This window comes from Betta splendens, chromosome 1 (assembly GCF_900634795.4).
Source record: "Betta splendens chromosome 1, fBetSpl5.4, whole genome shotgun sequence".
Classification (NCBI taxonomy): Eukaryota; Metazoa; Chordata; class Actinopteri; order Anabantiformes; family Osphronemidae; genus Betta; species Betta splendens.
This window is the reverse complement of record NC_040881.3, coordinates 8,531,232-8,545,811: the sequence shown is the minus strand read 5'-3', so window position 1 is coordinate 8,545,811 and position 14,580 is coordinate 8,531,232. Positions and strand designations below refer to the sequence as shown.

At 44.4% G+C, this 14,580-nt stretch overlaps 1 protein-coding gene across 1 annotated transcript in view; it reads left to right on the top strand.

Annotated features, from left to right (window-relative positions):
• Positions 1 to 14,580, top strand: part of stx8 (syntaxin 8) — a 23,153-nt gene extending 8,573 nt beyond the window's left edge. Inside the window, exons 7-8 of the mRNA XM_029146016.2 lie at positions 9,754 to 9,855; positions 13,984 to 14,580. Of these exons, the coding sequence (XP_029001849.1) occupies positions 9,754 to 9,855; positions 13,984 to 14,048 (167 nt within the window). The 3' untranslated portion in view covers positions 14,049 to 14,580. The remainder of the gene's footprint in view (positions 1 to 9,753; positions 9,856 to 13,983) is intronic.

Genomic DNA, 14,580 nt, shown 5'->3' with positions numbered 1-14,580 from the left:
AGAAACAGCTCAGTGAGCAAATAAACGGAACTAATGATGGCACTCGACAGAAAGTCAGCGTGGCCACGGCTGCAGATTGATCCGTTGTTTGTTTGATTCACTCTGGGAGTATGTTTGAAATGTATGTGTTTTCCAGATGGCATGGCAACGGAGAGAGTCATGAAGTGATGTTTAAAAGAGTTTTGTCATGTGAGGAACGCTAAATTTACCACAGAGAGCATTATCTTGGGTGAACCCCAAACTGTCTGAGTGGTGTTTGACTTGTATATAAGGATACGCTCGTAGGAGGCCACACTCGTGATGTTAAAATAGCAACTTTTAAGTGACTATGAATATTTGAATATTTATCTCAGCTGTAGTCCTACATCTTACATAAACAGCTGAATCTGTAATCATACTCTATGTACATTGTTATGACATTAATATTTATATCGTAAACATTGCAGGCTCTTTATAATGCAGCCTAGTGTTTGCTTGTGCTGTTGTGTCAATGCTTTGGGCATTAAAACTAAATGCAATTTATTTTCACAAGATACCAACATAGATGGACTGTGCTTTCTCCCGCAAAGGTTCTCTTCCTTTATGGTTTCTGCGCTTCAAGCTGCAGTCTTTAGTGCGGCATCGCGGCTTTGATTTATGTCGATCAATCTGGAACAAATGTGTGCTGGTGACAGATGTTAGCAGGAAAAGCCCCACATTAAAAAGCCAGTGGCAACAGGGAGAAGAGAACCTAAGTGTAGCTGTGGTGGAGGAGAGATACGGTACAACATATAACAAATTGTATCATCTCAATAAATGAGATGGTGTTAACTTTGTATTTGGAAACTGGAAATATTCAGATGTTCAGCTGCATAGGAAACAATGCATGTTGAAATGAAATCTGAGTCTCTTGGACTGCTATTGATAGTTTATCACAAGATTGCCCACGACGCACTCCTCCATCAAACAACACACACTTTTCTAAGTAATTTTTGTACCTCTCCACGTCACATGCATGCATCATAGACCCTTTGTCCACCGTGTAACGGGAACAGAAACCTAGAGAGACCGTGATGCAAAAAAGCGAGGTGCGGCCAGTCCTGCTCAGCTCATCTTCGCACCCGGATCGCATCCAGATGTGTGACGAGCCTGCGTAGAGACTAGGCGAGGCCGTTTCCCTGTCGCTCCCTGCCTGATTCATCCTACACACAGACACAAAGCCACCACGCTGGCAGTCACGCGCGTTTTCACAAACTATAAATTGTGCAACATCCTGGAAAATACTAATAAGGCAGGGAAAAATGTCTGGGTCGGTGTGATTTCACCGTTTGTTATACCACTGTGGGAGATGACACAGCACTTGATGAAACACTTGATGGATTAGGGTCATTGAACGCTATATTACCATGTCTTTGACTTTGAGGAATGCTTTTACAACATTGCCTTTAGTGGGGTTGCTGGAAAATATCAATACACCTGCAAATATGTCTCAAACCTCCCAAACACAGTATAGATATTTACATGTTATAACTATTGAATTATGCTATTTTTAACACTCTTGGCATTTTGTCAGGCAGCCTCACGAGGTGGTCACCTGCAGTGCGTTTCTAAGAACCTTGAAAGACTCATTGACTGCTCTTTGTTCACATCACCGTTGGATACAGATCTGATGACTGTCAAGGTCAGATCACCTGATGCAGCGCTCCATCACTGTCCTACTTGGACAAGTAGGTCTTAGATAACCTAGAGGTTGTTCTGCTGGACAACAGACTAGATGGTAAATGCTGTGGTGGCCATGCTGCTTTAATGTCCTCTTGATTTTGACTGACCTCTAATACATATCTGAATTATGTCTTCCTCACTTAATCCACATGAATACTATGTTCTCTGTCTATTGACATACATCAATGAATAAAATGCGAACTGTGCATCATATATGTATTGACATTATTTAATACTACCTGCTACTAATATATGGCCTGCTACTGCTATGTCTTTTTTCCAGAGAATTGTCTAGTGTGTGTGGTATGAGGACAATTTAACAGCAAACATATGTTGAGACTGTGCTGTAACTTTTCCCTGGAGAGTTTTTGTGGGCAGATTGTCCAGAGGAAGCGCGTTAGCTGAATGTGTTGGTGGTACTGGTGGTTGGGAACCTCTGCAGTCTCAGCTGCCAGTGCCCTTGGCTCTGGGTAAAGGATTCCCCGCCATTTAACGGTACCTTGGACTGAGTCACGCTTGGCCCGGTGGGTTCCTTTTGGCCAACGTAAGTGACAGCGGTAACAAATCTCCCTCTCTGTTTATTTAATTGCTAACCGCTTCGGTTTGGAGACCGCATTCAAAGGGCCGATGAGCGAGGGGGCTGCCTCACATTCCCCTCATCCTTAGGGTAGCATGGGTCATTCCACATAATGAGTGGAAGGACTTACTTTTCTTAGTCTGCTTCAACCCAAAAACAGCACGTGGTTCCCATTTAGGCGCGGGGAGAAGATTGCACCTTCATCTGCCGGGCAGCTTTATGTGTTTAGGTGTGTGTGCGCACTTGCAGGCTGCATTTGGTGCGTGTCCGTGCGCACAGCGCCGAGTGTGTTTGTGTGCTGGAGAGTGCGAGTGTCATTTTGTGCTTGTGCACTGACAGTGTGCACCACATGTCCAGCACATGTCAGACTGTGACTGGGACACAGGCCGTATTTATATCAGCAAGAGGAGCCGAGCGGCTACAGGCCAGTCGGAGATGGGATGAAGTTGTAGGTAGACGTTGGTGCAGGACCACACGCACACACACACACTGACACGTGAACTCAATGTGATAGAAGGCAGGGTGGGCTAAGCTCACAAATGCACGGTGCAAAGACGGTCTAAGGTTTCTTTCACTGATTGAGGGGGTGAACTGTGAGGATGACTCTATGCAGCAACAAAAGCCCGTTGCTGTGGCGAAGAACTCGACTCGCGCTCCTTCTTTGATCTGTTGCTGTTCGGGCTGTGGTTTTGTACCAAGAAGAAACACACAAGTCAACTGTAGACACAACATTTATATTATTATTCCATTACTGAGGTGTCTGACAGGAGGAAATTTAAGCGATAGCTATCGCATAACCCTCCAAATGATTCATCTCAGGCCATCAGAAACTGTTACATGTCTTTAATCATGCTGCCGAAGTGTGCGATGTTTACAGAACCACCTCTCGTGCTTCATGCGCATCTGATGCATGCAGAGATCTTATCAAATAATCCCACATCTGCGCAATCAGACACAATCTACAGGCCAAAGCGAGGAGGAGACAAACCCCCCAGCTTGACTCATGAGAAAACAAATCAACAGGCCCTTTGCTCTGGCCTCTTTGTGTGTAAAAAGCTGCTGGCTGCAGAGAGCTGTGCTGCTCATGCGCCCCTGAAAAGGCTTTTGATGTCTTATCTAATCGTTCTCATCTGTTTCACTCTTAGCTCGATACCAGTCTACCATTTTATTTCTGACCTGCTATTGTTACACACTGGAGACCAGCTTCACTTTAACTGCAGGCATCTCACACACACACACACACACACACACACACACACACACACACACACACACACACACACACACACCGTCCACATTTGGACCCTCTAGTAAACACTAGAGGCAGTAGTGCTGCATTGGTTCAGACTCACCTGATTTATGGTTGTGTGACTTCCCTTGTATGCGATGGGCGTGCTGCGATAGTGAAATGCTCATTGGCTGTGAGAGATGGGTAATTACACAATGGCTGTTGAAACAGCAGCAGCATGCAGGACCATGTGTCTTGTCTAAATCTAAAGAATTAATCCTGGACACTCACAGCATCTCTGTTGGGTAGAGCTCTGGGCTCTAGGCACGCTGTTAGATTTGGTTTTTAGCTGTTCCTGCTGAGGTCCCTGCACCTGTCCACAGGTTAAGTTGAAGGCTGCTTCCTCTCAAGATGGGAAGTTGTTTCAGCTGTACTGTATGGCCAAACATTTATTCTGGCCCCCACGTGTAGAGTGCGCTGTAATTACCCCAAATCCACCCAATCCAAAGATGTGTGTAGCTCTCATGTGTCAGGCTTGTGCGCCAAGTATTTCTACCACTATTTTTTCATCGATATGGTTTTGGCATTTGTGTATTCGCACACAGAAATTATGTTTTAGGGTGTAGAAAGTTCCAAACAGTTGCTATTTCCAGCAAATCTGGACTTATTAGATCAAGACAAGCACGGTTTCATTATTTTCTGTTGTAATTATATGCAGTTTAACATTAAAACGGGGGGTCGTATTCATGTTGTGGCTTATTAGTCACATTTTGTGATTTAAGTTTATAGACAGTAAGGTCAGCTCAGTAATTTTGAGGAGGATTGTTTGACCTGTTTATCTTGTTTGACCCCTCTTTGCATTGGGCCCCTCAATGTACAGGGCCTCTGACTCGAGATCCATATTTCAACTCATCTGTGAATGGTTGTAAATGGATGCATGGTTGTAATAATTGCTGGTCGGAAGTGTGCTACATCCAGGAAACATGCGTGCTTGCATCCATGTGAGCCCCTTCCTACTCGGTGTGTCTGTTGACACAGAAGTGTGTATGTGTGTGTGTGTGAGTGTGTCAGAACATGTTTATTTGTGGGAGCGCAGGATGGCTGAAACCTTGGTCTGGCCCGAAGATCAAACGCCTCCACGAGGCCTTAGTCAGCCAGTCTGACTACACTCACTGCTGGGAATGTTGAATTATTAGACCCATGTCATTTCAATTAGAACACATTTGTTCAATTAGTGAAAAAATTCACTGCCTCACTTTTTTTAATCTTTTAATTTGTTTACAACTTGGATGTTATCAGTACAAACAGCAGTTAAGGCTCTAGGTCTCTGCAGTGTTCAATTAAAGGTCATATTTAGAGATGATAAAATTTAAATATTTATTTATAAATAATATTAATTATATCTATTTAATGTGGTTAATGTAAGGGGAAATAATTTTGTCACCGTAAGTATATTTACAATAGAAAGTGTGAATCCATCAGAAAAATTCTAGAGTTTAAGTTGTTGTAGCAACAAGTTATCAGAATTAGTTTAGCTGTATTGAGGATGCCAGTGTATTGACTTTTCATCACTGAATACTCATTAATATTGATGATACACAGATGGTGCAGTGACGCACTGAATCCAAAGAAATCCACTACAGTTCTCCCCTCCCAGTAATTTCATCCCCACATATCGATTCTTCTTCATTAGGGCCTAGTGTTTGTGTGTGCCACCCCCTCTTGGGTGTCCTCGCACATTAAGTGTGATGATAGTGATGAAGTGTAACAGCGGTTGGTTCGGAGGTGTCGTGCCAGCGACAGGGCGGTCCCTGCTGCTGCTGCTGCTGCTGCTGCTGGCACCCTCATGCTCATCATGTACACATTGTTTGCTGGCACCTGGTCGTAATAGGGGCGATGGTGGAAAAGCCTGGCAATGATCAGACCTCTCCTTGCTGCTCTCGCTCTAATTCTCTCTCTTTTATGTTACTTAAACCTTGTTTTCATTAGCCCTGAAATAACTGCATATGCAGAGAGATATATACAGTATATTTATTGCATTCAGTGTTTAGTGATTCTTGGACATCTAGGATGAGGGAAGCTGATGAATCTGGCAGCCACACAGGAATAGTTGCAGTCTGACAAGCGGATACAGTGATATCAATCCTCTTTGTTGTTCTTACTCATTTCCTTTTTCAAGGCTTTGTTTTTATTTATCTGTGGATGACATTATGGGCTCGAACATAATTAACTGCGCACATTATGCTGATGGTTTCCAGCTGTCTTTCTCCGACCTATTACAGTTAACACATGCCCGGCAATCCTGATGACATGTCTCACTCCACTGATGAGGTTTTGTTTTTACTCAGCCAGCATCATTAGATGACAGCCTGACTCACTTAATGTACGCAGCGCTGATCATTTCCAGTCTTTAACACTTAAACTACCCAGGTTGTTTAAGAAACATTGAGCGGTATTCCATCAATGGCGCGGCCATGAAAAGGCCCAGACTTGCTCTGCAAGTATAGAATTATCTGTCTGAGCCCAGCGATATTTTCCTGGTAATTCCATGGCCCCCACCACTGATGGGCCTAATACGCTTGTGTGTTTTTGTGTCTCTTTGAAGGAAATCAAATGTGCAGAACACTGGTGAATAGGTTCCCTATCAAGCACGTGAACCCTTTCACGAGTGCTGTAACTGAAGCAGTGTTGAGGTCCTGCCTCCATGCGCTTTCCTTTTGAAGCGTGAACTTTCCGCTCAACTCTGAGAAAGTCATCCATCAGCTAGTCATTCTTGTTGGTGTCCATCATGCTCGGTGATGGATCTTGGGGGTAAATGTAACAGGGTTAGAGAGGTGAAACTGGCCATGCACACACAGACGGTTTTAGTTTCATATGGACAAGCAAATGTTTAGGATTAATGCTGGATGTGTGTGGACCGGCTGTTCTCAGTTTGTTTATACCCACTTAAGATCTCTTCAGATTCAGTTGAGATTGTTTCTTTTTCGCTTTGAAACTCTTGAAGCTCTAGTTGCTTCATATTCATAGAGTTGACAAATAGAACACAGATTAGTCAGATTGAAGTCACAGTGAAGTCATGTTTTTTCCCAATATATGAACAACCAATGCTGTATTTTAATGGTTGGCCATACGTAAACTGCACAAATGAAGACATCCATCATCCCAGTCCCAGACACCACCCTAAAGTCTGATGATGCAATAAAACAGATCTCACCCCCTGCGCGTTGAGTGCGAGTGCCTGTCACTCACGTTGACATTCATTGGGAGGAGGGTCTCGATGTCCAGCCGTGAGACTAATCAGCCAGATGTTCGCTTCAATGGTGATGCCCTTCCAAACCGCACTAAAATACTGTATGTGCATACAGTACTTGAGCTGCAAGTGAAAGGCTTTACCTTCGGGGGTTGCCACGTGTTTGATACAGATATATGTGCTTGATGTTTTAAATAACACAATCCTTATTTCACATACAGTGTGCTCCTTGTAGCCTGTGTGGTTTTCCACAGCAGTCATGTCCCTCACGGCCACTTTAGTTGTCTCTGTTGGCCGTTCTGTGACTCTTATTCCAGTGGAGCTTTGAGAAGTGTTACATAATATTTATTGATTTCTATTATATCTTCATCAGCTGCTGATGTTGGACATTGCAGTAAAACCCAGGCCAAGAACTATCAATCAATCGGTGCATATTTAAACAGTAATACTAAGCTCATTTTAAAAAAATAATAGGCTTATTTTTGTTGTCATGCAAGAGGAATGTTAAGAGAAAAACGTCTGCGTTTAGTTATATTATATTTCTATGCTCCGTTTCTTGTTTTTAGTGCATCCATCTAGATCATTTGTTGGTTTTTGCCCTCCACATTAAATCTGGTAGAACTGAGGTTTTGAGTGAAATTTCACCTAATCCTTTCCTCCCCCATGTCCTCAGGGTGAGTTTGTTTACAATGAGCAGCTGAGAGCAGAAGAGGGGAAAAATGAGTTGAAAGAAACTCGTCCAAGAGTGTGCAACGTCTTGTAAATACGGTAATTGCCCCGAGTTGTATCATCACGCTGAGTGCCTCTGTGTGTGCCAAGAGAAGTTCTAGTTACATCCAGAGATGTGTGTGTGTTTTGGTTGGCAGCGGAGCACTGCCCCAGATATACAGTCAGTCGCACCAGAGCCAATTGGTAACAGTTGTGGTCAGGCCCCTCTGCACTTCAACGAGGGACACGAGAAGGGGTAAGTGTGGAAAAACCTCTTCTTTGTCTTCATATCCTCGGGAGAAACCGATTTAACCCCCACCAAGTCACATTCTGTCAATGGGTGAGAGGAAACAAGCATCTTCTCTGTGTGCGATGGCCGTTATGCCCTGCGATAACACACAGGCTTATAATGGGGGGTGTCACTGTTTATGGTAGCTCCTCCACCACCGGCACACACGTACGACTTCCCTGGGTTTCAGAGCGCAGCACTCGTTCCCCCACTTGGCTTTGCTACATTTGGACAAAGATAATGATTCTATTGTATAGACATTTGTCTGCTTGCTTACTTTCATGTGAGGAAAGGTGGAGGCTGTAGGAAGTGAACAACAGCAAGAGCCTCATATTTAGTAGCTTCAGTAATGGATATAAAATAGCACAAACTCAAAACAGATGAAATCAAACATGTGAGCGGAAAAATACTTTTCTTCTGAAGGATAGAAAAATCTCAAAGCTGCGCTGTGCGGAGCCAGAATATGGTCAGGATGCTGTGGTGGTGGCACATCCTGTTTCATGGAGATGCTTTACACTGTGATTTGAAGGGCTGGTGGAGATAATGCTTATTAAAATACGTAATTCTTTCCAAGACCTTAATGATACTACAGTGCCATGTTATATCATTTTATTTTAGCCGTAATATTGAAAAAAGTGCAGTAACCACTGATTTTGTACAAATGCTGAGAGTGAAACGGGAGAAAAGAAAGATTTGCATTTCCTGCTGTTTTAAATGAAGAGCTTTGAAACTGGGCCTTGTTTGTGTAGCACATCATTGTCGGGACCAGCAGCTGTCACACACGGAAGCAAAAGTCACCAAAGGACATTAACCTTTCTATGCATGTTGTTTCAACATTACTTCATAACCGAGTGAAGTGAAGAACTGGTCTATTGGGAACAGAACGATCCAACATTTAATGATAGTTGTGTGTAAAATTGTAACTACATAATGTCATTGTTGAGTTCACCAGTTAATTAAGTGGCAGAGCCAGAACTTAATAAAGGGACTTGGCGCACGCAAACCAAAAACATCCTTTATGACTAGTTGCACTGATGGAGCAGTGTCTACGCCCATTTCCTGTCAGTGAAAGTAGAGTTTTTTTTCCTTCTAAGTTGTTTGTCTGATGGTTTTCTAGTGATTCTGCACATATTTGTGCTACTTGATCACCAGCGACGTCGGCCAGCTGGCTCCTGGTTGGGGCAACCATGTTGTACTCACCAATGGGGATTTCTGTTGCGAAAGCCGTTTTCCCTCCGTGTTTAACCTGGCGCTCAGCTGTGATTTGTGGATGCATCTTATTTCTGGGACGCATCCATTCCTCAAAAAGCGGGTAACACCCTTTCTCTCTGTTTTGTTTTGTCTGCCTCAACTTGAGAGCTACTGGACAGCGCCTGTCATCGCTTTTGGTGTAATCTAGATTTCTAAACATACACGTTTAGCATGAAACGGCCAGTGTGAGTTCTGTTCCATAATAAATCTTCTGATTTAAACATATGTTATTTCTATTTTTAGCTTTGTCTCATTGTGCTAATTGACATGGTGAGAGATTGATAAAACTCTCACTTAACGTCGTAGTGTTCATTCTCATTGCAGCCTCATATTGTTTGTTTACGGGTCATCGTTTGTCTGGCACCAGGACTTTCTCTAACCTGTGTCTCTTTGATTGTCAAACTAAAACATAAATGAATATGGAATCTTTTAGCAGCTCTCTTTCTGTTCTTGGTCCAGACGATGTCAACACAGCGACGTTCTCGAACAAATCACACAGGCGTCCATCTGGATGACCTTCAAGACAGGAACTCCTACTGGGGGATGTTAACACACACCTCCTGCCCCGTCCTAGTCCCCAAAGTCTGGGCTCATGTCTTTAGAACTCGGGAGCAATAAAAGCCTTTTGCCACCAGCTCCCATGTCTGTGCACCGGCAGCCTCTGCCTTTTGACAACATACAGTCCTGCTGTACTTGTCACGGTTTAATGTGGTTTTATCCCTCAAAATCAATTTCCTCTTAATTCTCAGAAATCATTGACGACCTTGCACATCTCGTGGACAAGACCGACGGCAGGATCCGTAACGAAACACGGAGGGTGAAGCTGGTGGAGACAAAGTCAGCCTCCTGTGGTAAGCTTTACATTCACTGTTCCACCCAGTACCAAACGCTCTCAAAATACTAATAATACCAATACAGGTACAATATTTTATAGATACACATTTTTTTATCTGCTACATACAATATGTGACTGATCAGCAGCTGTCAGATCCTCTTTCTTTCAAATGATTCCATATGTAGTTGGATCGCAATAACAGATCTTTCCCTTAGCCTTTAATTTGCCTTTAATTTGACGTATCCTAATGTTGGGGACTTTCGAGCAAGTTACCATGCACAAATTGAGGCATGTTGGAGCTATTACGGCCTTGGCCTTCGTCTCCTTAAGTATGGAGGAGAAAATGAGTGATGGTGATAGGGACGAGCCCTCTTGGCACCGACCATGTGAGCGGTGAACTGCGGGTGGACTAGATCTGTCAGTCACCCAGCGCACACATACTCTGATGGGCCTTTAAAGGCTCCTCATACTAGTGGCTGGCCAGATTTAGCTCCAAACCTTTGGGTGTTGAAATGCTTTGTGAATTTGCGTCCCACTTCCACCGTTCGCGAAGATCTGCTTCAGTTTGTTTACCTTTGTTGTTTCGTACCTCACAAAAACACTCAAACTCGGTGGACGGTGCTCATCCTCCTGGACCGGCCTCGTAGCGGTGGAATGTGTCCGTAGGAGCCAGAATGTAGATGGAGAAGTCTGCATTGTTGTGCTTAACAGGCAGCCATGGCCGTAAGCAGAGTAGAAAGGTCAACCCCCCAGAATGCTTTGCTGTGTTTGCCGGGTCCCCATGGTGCCTAAGCTCCGGTTTGTTTGCAGATCCCAGCATTGAAGTCCGTTGTCCGTGCTTCTGTGCTTTCTCTTTCCTGTTCCAGGCGGGAGAACACGCATGAGACCTACAGTATATGTGCCTATTTATTTGTCTTGATTTGTCTTTGATTATCTAAATCCATGTGCGACATAATGTTTGCATTGTAAAAAAAACTGTTTTAGCCGATTTCGTGATGTATGTTCTCCTGCAGGCATGTGCGGATCGGCCCACGGGCCTTTGTGTCACAGTGTGAATGGAACATTCCCCTATGGTCTCCTTTCGCCTCGCTGCGCTTCTTCTTTTTTCCATTCCTCTCTGTCATCCCTCCGATCATCAGGCCAGTTGTTTGACACATGTCTTTGTGTCAGGCAGAGAAAGAATTGAAAATACTACGTGCCGCAAGTTGTTGGGACGGCGTTCCCTCTTTCTCCATGGCAGCGTGTTTATAATTCCTTAGCTTTTTTAGGCTTTATTTGTTTTCGAGCCCACCGCTCATCCAAAGCCTCTTTTCGGTGTGTAGATGTGTTATGTCTCAGCCAGGTCATGTCTGGCTTTGACAGCCAAGAGCAAGGCATCTTAGTTATTCCAGACTGGAGTGATAAAAGCTTGACACATTTCTATCAGTGTAAAAAAAAAAAAAAGTTTTTATTTAACAGTTGGAGATTAAAAGTATTTTTTATTGTTGCATGAAAAATGGTTGGAAATGTTTTACAATATTTGATTATGAAAGGAGACTTTAATATACAGTAATTTAGTCCTTTTTTTCTTTACTGCTGTCCCTAAAAGCGCTAAAAGTCTGATTCACTGTCGCGGAGTGGAGCGGAGGCTTTGAATTAGCTTGGATTAGTGTTGCTAATTACTCCATCGCACCAAAGGGCCTCTTGAAAAGTAGCGCGAGCTCCCCAGAGCTTAGCCATCGCCGACGGGCGACATCAGTGCTCGGGCAGCTGATCTCAGCAGAGCTTATCCTCCGTTTGTAGAGGGCCCACTTGTCCGGTCCCATGGATCCTGCAGGTGGTTTGCATCTCAAGTAGGTTTTCTAGTGTTTGCACTGAAGGGGGACGTCTGTGGAGGCTGTGGGTGAGGGCGGGGCTATTCTGACATAGCGGAGGAAGTGCATACAGAGCTAGTGGCTGCTCTGAATCTCCTATTGTGAACCAGGAGTTGTCCTGAAATAGTGGATCCTGCATCTTCAAACAATTTCAATTCAGTTCAATTTACAAGCACCCGTCAGTGATCCTCATCCTCCGCCTCCAGTTCCACCAATAGTTATTATATCTGCAATGAGGTATAGTCCAAACAATCACATCTCATGATGACCTGTAATAGTATTGATGATGTTCTTTGTTTTTTACCGAACTTCATAGTTGATTAGCAACTACTCCTATATGGTGAACATGCAACGTGCTGTGTCTGCTGCAGGTCAGTGTGTAGCGTGAGCATGCTAGCACGCTAGAATTAACATTTAGCGCTAAACGTAAAGGTTTTAGTTCTGTGAGACGGATGATGACGGTCACGCTAACCTTGTTAACATTTTTGTGCCTTTTTTTCCCCCCCGAGGTCATCGTAGCCTTTTGTTGTGTGGTGAAGGAAGTTCACGGATTCTCTCCGTCTCCGCCACTTCTCCCACCAATTATTCCTTCTCTCTGTGATTTGTCTTACTGATGTGTCTGGAAATTGCTAAGATGGAATGAGCCCAGACTCACTAAGCTCCTGGGTGGTCAGTCTGTCAGCAGACACCAGCCGTCCCCGGCCACATCAGTGTCACGGCGTTAATCTATTTGGCAAGCAGATGCCATTATTGTCATTAGTTTGTGGGGCCTCCTGAGGGACAGGAGGAGGCCGCGTCGTTAGATAGACAGGGCAGGTCCAAAGGCAGCAGGGAGGGCGAGGGTCAGTGTGGGTGACTAATGTGGCTTCTAGACTTGCTGTTGCGTGACATCAGAGGGTGTGAGAACCCCGCGCCGCAGTATCTGTGTGATCAGCTCAGCCTGCTTTTGCCATTGTTGTTGAGGTGTTGCAATGAAAAGTGGCAAACAGATGTGGGACCAGAGAGAATGAGATGCGATTGTGAAGTTTGAGTTGTGAAGGTTTTGGTATCGTTTGCAGCAAGGAGTCATCGCATTAAAAAAAAAACCAAAACCCTACGCTGCCATGTGGGAGTTATCAGGAGGAGTCTGTGATAACCCCCATAGCAGCATGTGGGCTCTGTAGGCCCACGCGCACACCCATGGCATCCTCTCAAATACAATAAAACGCAACGCGATCAAAGGATAAACTCCTTTCAGAGAAAGGAGCGAATCAGCCAAAAATGCCCGGACGGAACAAAAGACAGACAACAAGAGCGATCCAAACACCCAGAGAGGTGCAAACACATCTGGACACCTTACTGCCAGACCCCAACTAGCACCAGCCGCACATTTCATCAGAGCACCACGAGCGATTAGTTCAGCATGGCTCGTATCGCGGCGTCTCTCCCTGTGGGAAAGACGACCAATTAGGCCGTGAGAGCCCAAGAATGAGAGAAATGTAAACGCCAAAGACCAATGTGCAATAACGGTGGAAGTGATTCAGCGTGAGGGGCTTTTCTTTCATGTGCATGTTTCTCGTTTATGAAATGAACTAATATGTGAATCGTGTGGCTTTAAGCTTGACTTAAGCTGTAATCATCATGTTCAATAAGCACAACAGATTTAATAAAATCACACCCCCAAACCCTTATTATTCAAGAGGTGAAACCTCCACCTGTAAAACATTGTTTTAGTGTTTTTTTTCTTTTTTCTGGGTGGTGGCTATAATGAAAACTGGAATATTTTCAGGTCCCGGGGGTAAAGTATTTGACGGAGTGCGAGTGAGCTTTTGCACATATTTCTCCGCTTCCATAGTATCGGTGAAAAACAATGATTATCCTCTCAAGGCGGAATCAGAAACATGTGTCTATCACAGTGTGCGATCTGTGGCAATAAGGCTTTCGTGGCTGTTGGACGCATGTAAAGTGCATTAAGTCATCCAGAGGAGGACGGCGATGGGCTGAGAGGGCACCAGCACCTGGGACTCGCGTCAGAGCGAGAGCTTTGCGAATTAGCAGTGAGGTATGTAGGCTCCTCACCTCCTCCCAGTGGGTTCCTTCAGGTCCGCCGCCTTCCCTTTTAACTGTCTTTGTCAGCATTAAAGATCAAATTTGTAGAATTGCAGAAGAGGGTGATGAAGGTTCAGCACAGCGTGAGCCTCCGTCCGACCTGCGGGGACGCCCACGCGTTAGTGGTGACGCTTCAGGTGGTCGCACCTCGTCTGCCTGTTGGTTTGTGACCTCCTCGTTTCCCCTTTTCTTTTCCTCCTCAGGGATGCTGGTGGTGATCGTGCTGCTTCTGATAGCCATCATAGTGATAGCTGTGTGGCCCGTGTAGCTGACGACCGTGGACCTGTGCCGGATGATTCTACAACGCGCGTCGGGCTCAGATACCACTTTTAAATCACACGTCAACTCATTTAACACTGTTTCTCGTCAGGTTTTATTTTGGTTTTCTAACTTCTACGTGTGTGGCTGCTCCACTGGGACGACGTAGGTCGCTGTCACATGTATTTTAACTCAGAACACAAGTTAAGTGGATCATTAAATCATTAATTCAGGTAAATTATTTTCAGCTTTGTATAAATGTGTGTATTCGTCTGGATGGTGGTGAATGTTTAACGAGGAGAAAGAACATTCCTTCTCCCAGTCCGTCTGTGGTCTTAAGCTTTGGCTGCGGTAACTCAGCAAGCTCTACTTTATTTACACTCATTTGTGTTTCCCATTTATTACTGTAGCAGCTTTAATGCTAACATTTGTCTTGGGATTCTAATGTTTATAGAATAACTCTGAGCCTAAACGAACTCACTCGCTCTTTTGATTTCTTGTAAAGCAGCTTGTAATTTCTAATAAACCCCATTTCCATGTAA